This window comes from Erpetoichthys calabaricus, chromosome 17 (genome assembly GCF_900747795.2).
Source record: "Erpetoichthys calabaricus chromosome 17, fErpCal1.3, whole genome shotgun sequence".
Classification (NCBI taxonomy): Eukaryota; Metazoa; Chordata; class Cladistia; order Polypteriformes; family Polypteridae; genus Erpetoichthys; species Erpetoichthys calabaricus.
Window position 1 is genome coordinate 12,578,771 of NC_041410.2, and position 8,949 is coordinate 12,587,719.

The 8,949-nt window shown below is 37.2% G+C and overlaps 1 protein-coding gene across 2 annotated transcripts in view; it reads left to right on the plus strand.

Annotated features, from left to right (window-relative positions):
• fbn1 (fibrillin 1) overlaps positions 1-8,712 on the plus strand; it is a 311,649-nt gene extending 302,937 nt beyond the window's left edge. For both annotated transcript variants that reach the window (XM_051920648.1, XM_051920647.1), the window contains exons 62-66: positions 2,754-2,882; positions 2,991-3,110; positions 3,552-3,783; positions 4,804-4,987; positions 7,678-8,712. In XM_051920648.1, coding sequence (XP_051776608.1) covers positions 2,754-2,882; positions 2,991-3,110; positions 3,552-3,783; positions 4,804-4,987; positions 7,678-8,058 — 1,046 coding nt within the window. In that variant the 3' untranslated portion in view covers positions 8,059-8,712. The remainder of the gene's footprint in view (positions 1-2,753; positions 2,883-2,990; positions 3,111-3,551; positions 3,784-4,803; positions 4,988-7,677) is intronic.
• Positions 8,713-8,949: the final 237 nt, after the last annotated feature.

Here is an 8,949-nt window from a genome sequence, read left to right on the forward strand (position 1 = left end):
TACTCACATACAACAGGCTGTGACCGCTGAGCTCAGGAGTCCCAGCTTTGACACTCGGCTCAGTGTCTGGAGTATCCATGGCCTCCTGATGACTACACACGTTAATCTCCAGTTTTCATCCCCACATCACAAAGACATGCAGGTTGCTTAAAATGGTGACTCCTAGTGGGCCCAGTATGAGTTAGCATATGAATGTGTGTCTTAGCATCCAAGACTAATTTTTGTTATGCATAATGTATTTTACTGGACCTTATCTCCTTGGGGCCTAGCAGTGGAATTAGCCAGATTATAAAATCAATGGAGGACAGCTCTACAGAACAATGTCACAGATCCAGGAGAGTAGGTTTGGACTCTTGGCCTGGCCACTGACAGTCAGAGTTCCTATACTGTATGAAGTGAAGGTTGATGGTTAGCAACTTTAACTGATGATTCTAACGAGTTTGACGTGTGATGCCAGAATTCACTCCAGTCTCTTGGTCCCTTAATTGTGTATGGGTTCAAAAAATACACAAGTGCTACTGGCACATGACAGTTTAGGCTCACAGGAGGTTAAAGCCTATCATGGAAGGCAACGACTGAAGTGAGCTGGTCTGCCAGTCCAACAGGGTGCAGTCATTAAAATGGATTCATTACCAAGTGCTCCGCAGGAGTCCATCAAGATGAAACGTTATGTAATTAAGACTGAAGGTGAAAGGGGCCATTGCAGTCGTTCACACTCTGCACGAAACCAGGAGAAGTGGTAGGCAACCCTGCAGCTCTCATGGTGGATGTGTTTAAAAACACACACACACACAAAAAAAGAGATAATCCCCCTGAGGACATAGAAGAGTGTTCTGCAAGTGAACTTCAGCTCCCCTCAGCCATGACTCTTTTGCTTATTTGACAGCACTGTGATCCCGAAGGTCCTCTCAGCTGGCAAACCTCTCCGTAAACTCTTTTGTGGTATTTTAGCCGCCCCCCCCCCCCCCCCCCCATTCCAAAAAAAAAAAAAAAAAAAAGGCACAAGTTTAGTTTCTTTAGTCACATCACAAGTTATTAAAATTTCCTTTCATCAATTTCAAGAAGGCGGCTCACTGCTGCTTGTTGTGGCACCCGCTGTCACCATGGGAACGCAGAGCCCTGCCAAGCTGTAGAGCGGCTCCCATGACCTCACGCTTAAGCACTTAGAATAAAGTAAACAGGCGAGAGGCTGCGGCTTTCAGGCCATCAGTGCATGTTGAGGAATGAGCGCTCGTGTAGATACACATGTGGAGCACAAGCCTCGTGGCTTTAGGCAGCTGCTCATTAGGCGCTGGGCCGATGGATGGGGCTTCAGCTCTGCAGACAAAATAATACGATGGGACCTGGCACCATAACGCACTATTTACAGAGACGCGTCCAAACAGAGACATCAGGCAGACTTAGAGGGAAAAGACTCCAACAGGCATGTGCATGATAGATGGAAACGGCGCTATATGATGCATAGACATGGAAGGCATTAAATATTAGATCAATCTGTCTTGTTGGGAGACAATTACATGCATCTATCCATCATATAGTGCCATTCACAGCTACCCATCTATCTATTATATAATGCCTTTCACGTGTATCTATTATATAAGGCCTTTGCTATCTATCTATTTATAATACATTGCATTTCATATCTAGCTATTGAATCTATTATATAGTGCCTTTACTATCTGCCTATTTATTATACATTGCACATAGTGCCTTGACTGTCTTATCTGTTTATTGTATTTCATATCTATTGAATCTATCTTATATAGTGCTTTTTCTATCTGTCTAGCTATCTACCTATCACACAGTGCCTTTACTGCCTATTATACATCCATCCATCCATCCATGTTCCAACCCGCTGAATCCGAACACAGGGTCACGGGGGTCTGCTGGAGCCAATCCCAGCCAACAAAGGGCACAAGGCAGGAACCAATCCTGGGCAGGGTGCCAACCCACCGCAGTATTATACATTGCATTTAGTATCTATTATATTATGCCTTTCCTGCCTATCTATTATACGTTGCATTTTATATCTATTATATAGTGCCTTTCACATCTGTCTATCATGTACTGCCTTTACTATCTATCGGTTATATGTTACATTTTATATCTATCTTTTATATAGTGCCTTTCACATCTATCTATCTATCTATCATGTAGTGCCTTTACTATCTATCTGTTATATGTTTCATTTTATATCCTATCTATCTACAGTATCTATCTATTATATAGTGCCTTTACTGTGTATCTCTTACATGGGTGTTCACTATTTATTATATAGTGATTTTCTATCTATTATACAGTGCCTTTACACACTTTGTCTATCTATTACAGTATATAGTGATTTTACGATCTATCCTACTCTACCTTTACTATCTATTACATAGTGCCTTTCATATCTGTCTTTTCTACACTGCCTTTCATATTTATATTCGTATTTATTGTATTGTGCCTTACCCATCTGTCTGTCAATCTTTTGATTCATTTTTCTGTTATATAGTACCTTTTGCATCTTATATAGCACTTTGAGTTACATTTATTCTAGGGAAATGCTCTATAGAAATAAATGTTATCTGTCTTTTATATAGTATCTTACCCATCTGTCAGTCAATCTTTCTTTGCCTCTCTTTATTATGTAGTGCCTTTCATATCTCTCTCCCTCAGACTATCTATAATATAGTGCCTTTCATACCTATCTATCCGTCTGAGTATATCTGGTTAGACTCAACTTGAGGGTGGCAATTCTCTTTCTACAGACAACAATGAATGTTCTTCTGACCCATCACTGTGCGGCTCTAAGGGGGTCTGCAAGAATTCGCCTGGCAGTTTCAGCTGCGAGTGCCAACGAGGCTACCTGTTGGATTCGAATGGGGGGAGCTGTAAAGGTAAGCAGGTATTACCTCTAGTCTTGCACTGTGCCTCACATCAAGGGGTGTCAGACTTTGATTCTGACTCTCCTGGTGATCTTTGTGAACGTTTTTTTTTTTTTTTAGATGTGGATGAATGTGATGGAAACCATCGATGTCAGCATGGCTGCCAGAACATGGCTGGTGGCTACCGGTGCAGCTGTCCTCAGGGATACCTTCAACATTATCAGTGGAATCAATGCATCGGTAAGTCCACATTGACTTGACTACTATCTGGCTCTAGTCAGGCCTCCACAGACACATACAAAGTGTAGCTGATATGTTATCTCAGCCCCTCACCAAGGCCATTCTGTTTGGCATCAATGTGATCCTGTGATGCCACTGGTCATTACTGAAATGCACAGGCATGACCTTCACTTCTCACCTTATTTTTATGACTCTTTTTTAATGTGTGCCATACATGGTATGAAGGAGATAACAGGCCAAAATGCCCAAAGCAGTCAAAATAATCTGTGCAGCTTCTCATATACTGTATGTCTAGTTTTATTATGAGATGGAACATAAACTACATCAACTACAGGTAGCTGGAATCACCAGAACCAGTGACATAGCTGAGGCCTCCATTTTCAGCGGCTCATCTTAACTATATGAAAATAATTGTATGCATGGATTTTTTTCCCTCTACAGATGAGAACGAATGTCTCAATTCACACATTTGTGGGGGAGCCTCATGCCGCAATACGCTTGGCAGTTTCCACTGCGTCTGCCCTACTGGATTCCAGTATGAACAGTTTAATGGGGGATGCCAGGATGTGAATGAGTGCTCCACGACTCAGAACCCCTGCTCATACGGCTGCATGAACACCGATGGCGGCTACCTCTGCGGATGTCCAACTGGGTACTACAGGGCTGGACAAGGGTGAGGACTGCGGCCCATCTGGGCTGCTGCATTTATGAGATATTGTTGTTGGCGAAAGTATGGAATGCATGCTGCTCACAACTGCACGGCTGGCTGGGGAGATCTGACTACACACAGAGAGATATGAAAGGTACTATATAACAGATAGATAGAAAAGGCACCATATATGATAGATAGAAAAGGAACTATATAAGATACATAGATATGACAGACACTATATAATAGATAGATAGATATGACGGACACTATATAATAGAGATAGAAAAGGCACAATATACTATAGATAGATAGAAAAGGCACTATATAAGATACATAGATAAGGAACTATATACAATAGACAGATATGACAGACATTATATAATAAATAGATAATTAGAAAAGGCACTATATAAGATACATAGATATATAGTGTGTCATATCTATCTATGTATCTTATATAGTGCCTTTTCTATCTATCATATATAGTGCCTTTTCTATCTATCTATTATATACTGTCTGTCATATCTATCTATCTAATATAGTGCCTTTTCTATCAATTGATTATATAGTGTCTGGCATATCTAATAAATAGATAGATAAAGGCACTATATTAGATAGAAAAGGCACTATATTAGATAGATAGATATGACAGACACTATATAATAGATAAAGGCACTATATTAGATAGATAGATAGGTAGATAGATAGAGATAGGAAAGGTGCAATATAATAGATAAAAGCACTATATTAGATAGATAGATAAAGGCACTATATAATAGATAGATATGACAGACACTATATAACAGATAGATAGATATGAGACACTATATAATAGATAGATAAAGGCACTATATTAGATAAATAGATAGATAGGAAAGGCACAATATTAGATATGAGACACTATATGATAGATAGATAAAGGCACTATATTAGATAGATAGATAGGAAAGGCACTATATTAGATAGATAATGAGGAACATATTTTCTCGTATTAGCGACTAAACATTTTTCTACTTCTCCTCGATTCGGTTGTACTTTTAGGCACTGTGTATCTGGTGTTGGTTTTGGAAAAGGAGGACAATTGATGACTGCAGCTGAAGAAACAGATGAGAATGCACTTTCACCAGAGGCTTGTTATGAGTGTAAAATTAATGGCTATCCCAAGAAGGGCAGAAGACGAAGGAGTGTCAATGGGACAGAACCTGAGGCTGAAGCTGACGTGCAGGTAAATATGGACAGGCCACCCATCATTTCCATAAAAGCAGGTTCATTGTATTCATGGCAGGATTTCATTGTGTTATCTGACGCCTTTACACAGGGTGACTTACAACATTTGAGATACAAATGGTGACATTTCTTTTATTTTTTTTTCCAATTGGAGCGCAGGCAGGTCAAGCGACTTGCTTATGGGCGCACAGTGTCAGCTAACTGTTAACCACTACACCACACTGATTCTATGCCACAAATCTTTTTTCTCCAAAGCAACTTACAAATCACACGTCCGGAGTACAGCTGCTTGTAAATGTCTACAGCAGGTGACTGGAATTGGGGGTAGCTAAACATGTCCACTGCAGATACGCCATACACTGCCTTGGACTTTCTGACATTTCATGGAATTCTAATTTACCTAGTTAGGATTGTTCCTATGCAGTCACACACCAAACAAAACTTCTCATATCAAAGTTAGAGTAAACTTCTATTGAAGTTTCAAAATGTAAAAAACACAAACCAAAGCAATGTATGCCCAGCAGCACTCCACAGTGATTCTCAGGCGGTCCCAGGGTGTAGGACACATACGTATAATTAGTGACATAACTAGGTCAGTTTCTAGAGGAAAAAGAAACAAAAGAAAGTCACCTGCCATGCTGCATCCTCGGCAGAGATCCATCTCTAAGTATGACTGATAAAATGGAGTGAGTCTAACAACTGTTTTCCTCTCCAGTGTGTGTGCAGCAATTACCTCTAATGGTGCACACCATGTAAGGCACTATATCGAATGACTTGCTGACTAAGGTTTGATAAAGAACAGAGACGTTTACAGGAATGTGCATTCACAATTAATGTTTACCAAGAGAACTTGGGGCCACACAAACCCAGGGTGGTGAAAGGAGCAAAGCTTTTACGCTGTATGTTGTGGAGCATTTCGATTTTCCATCTTTATTCATTATAATTAATTGAGTATTGTTGTTATTATTAATTGCTCATTAATTTCTCACACAATCTCAGAAAAAAAAATACTGTTGTCTAAGATTTTTATAACCCACAAGTGAAGGAGGTTAAAGGAGCAAAGCATTTCCACATGGCTTTATTTATTAGTTCTAATTTACCTGTTATTATATTACTTATTGTTAATTAATTTGCAAGACATCATTCGAAAAAATGAACTGTTTTATATGATTTTTATAGTACATAGACCTATTTTGGTAAAAAGAGCTGAAGCTTTTATTTTATAGAAGGTGTTATTGAGCATTTTCACTTTACTTTTTTATTAGTTATTATTATTATTATTTCTTTATTATCAGAAAAAAATAAATAGTTTTCTAAGATTTTTATAACACACAAAGCCAAGGAGGCCAATGAGCAAAACATATACCATCTGTAAAGTGTGGGGGAGCATTTCCAGTTTACTTTATTATTATTATAATAGTAATAATCGTAGTAGTAATATTAGTAATAATAATAACAGAAAATCATTGTCAGAAAAAAATAGTTCTCTAAGGTTTGTATATTACACAAACCCAAGAAGATAAAAGGAGTAAAGCTTCTTTTCAGCATTTACAGTTTGCATATTTTTTTATTATTATTATAATTATTATTATTAATAGAAACAAAAAAATACTGTTTTCTAAGAAAATATAATACACAAGTGGTTAAAAACAGCATTTGTTTTATGTAAAATGTAATTGAACATTTCCAGTTTGGTTTATGTATTATTTAAAGTTTGTTATTTAATACAGTTATTATCAGTAATTTTATATATATATATATATATATATATATTTTTTTTTTTATTATACGCAAACTTAAAGGAGTGAAAGAAGCACAGCTGTTATGTTGATTGTTATGGAGCATTTCCAAGTTACCTTCTTAATAAAATTATAATCAAATTATTATTATTATTGTTTATTAATCTGTCAGACATTATAAAAAACATTTTTATAACACACATAGTCAAAGAGGTAATAGGACCAAAGCATTTCTACTTTGCTTTATTTATTAGTTCTAATGTATTAATTAATATAGTAATTGTTTATTAATTTGTTAGACATTATTAGAAAAAATACTATTTTCTATGATTTTATAATACATAGACCTAGGTAACAGGAGCTATTTTTACATAAAGCGTTATTGAGCATTTCCATTTCATTTAATGTATTATTATTTTTATTATTATTAACAATTTTTTTTACTGAGAATAATGTTCTTTTTATAACGCTCAAACCAAAGGGAGGAAAAGGAGCCAAACATACAGTGTATGTAAAGTGTTAGGGAGTATTACTAATTTGCTTTATTATTATGGTTATTATTAATTGTTAGAAAAAAAATACTGTTTTTATAAGAAAATATAATAACACAAACCCAATCAGTTGAAAATATTGAACATTTCCAGTTATTTGTTAATTAGTTGCAATTTATTAATTAGTTAGTTAATGCTGTTATTATTAAGTACTTATTATTAAAAATATGTTTGCTGCATTTATTCATTATAATTAAATAATCATTGTTATTATTATTAGCCGTTTATTCATTTGTTGGACACTCTCAGATAAACAATAGTTTCCTAAGATTTTTATAATACACAAATGCAAAGGTGAGAAAGGAGCCAACCTTTAAAGTCCAGCATTATGAAGCACAGTATTTTGGGGGCCTGTCTCTCACTGCTGGTCTCACCCCATTGTGTCTCCTCACTTTCAGGAGGAGCACAGCCCGGTCAGCATGGCAAGCCTGGACATCGACGACCAGCTTGTGTTTAACTTCACCATCAGCGACTTGAGAAAGAAGGAGCACATTTTGGAGTTTGTACCCGCCCTCACCACGATGACCAACCACGTGCGATACTCGATCGAGAGCGGTAATGACGATGGCTTCTTTAAAATCAATCAGAAGGAGGGAATCAGTTATCTGCACCTGACCAAGAAGAAACCTCAGGCTGGAGCCTACTCCTTACAAATCAGCAGTTCCTCACTGTATAAAAAGAAGGAACTGGAGCTCCTGGAAAGCAAACACGACAAAGACTACCTCAGCGGTGAGCTTGGCGAAAACCTGAAAATGAAAATACTCATTGTTCTTCATTAACTGTGCAGGTGACAAAATTCAAATTAAAAGGAAACAAATGATTGCTTATGCCAAAGAAAAGAAAACCAAAAACACAACCAACCAAAGTGGACGAACTATTCTATTAACGAACTTCCAAGCAGATTCTACATATCATGGATACAAATGTCATTATGTTGATGCGCCAAAAAGCCCCACCATCGATGGAGAAGAGACAGCGGGAATAGGTACAAAACGCAAACGCCAACCAAAGAACATCGACCACTTTACTCAGGCTTTGTAATTCTTGAATACGCCCACAGCCGTATGATGATATGTCGAATCTTAGAAACACTACCTGGGGACGCGTTTTTTTGTTTTGTTTTCGTTTTGTATGTGGGTAAGGCACCAATGCTGTGGCCTTTCACCAGTTCATTGCTCGGACAAGAAGGACGGTCTGATGTTATCCTGATTTTTTTGTTTCAACTCACTAGATCAGCAATTTATTATATTCCTTGGTGCTAGTTACAAGAGATCCTTGATTTACAAATGCACTGTAATATTTTACAAACTTGGTAGCGGAAATGCAATCTCTATTCAGTCCAAATAATATTTCAGTTTCTTCTTTTTGCAACCAACCCAAGTTAGCTCAATAGCTTCTTTCAGTTATGCCTATAATAAATACATGTAAATTAAGTGTGTCTATACTGTAATCATGTTACTTTCTTAATCATGGAAGCAGTCAAAAATTATTTTTCTTTTTGTAATTGTTTCTATTGTAACCCTGTACGTAACGGGTTATGTAATGGTGCTTCTAGGGATCAGCGACTTCTTTTTTTTTTTCTTAATTGTGTCCACCATAGTGATAATGTAATATCTCTGTTCTACAAACTGTGCACTGAGGCCTGCTTTGAGGCCCACAACTGTTCTCGG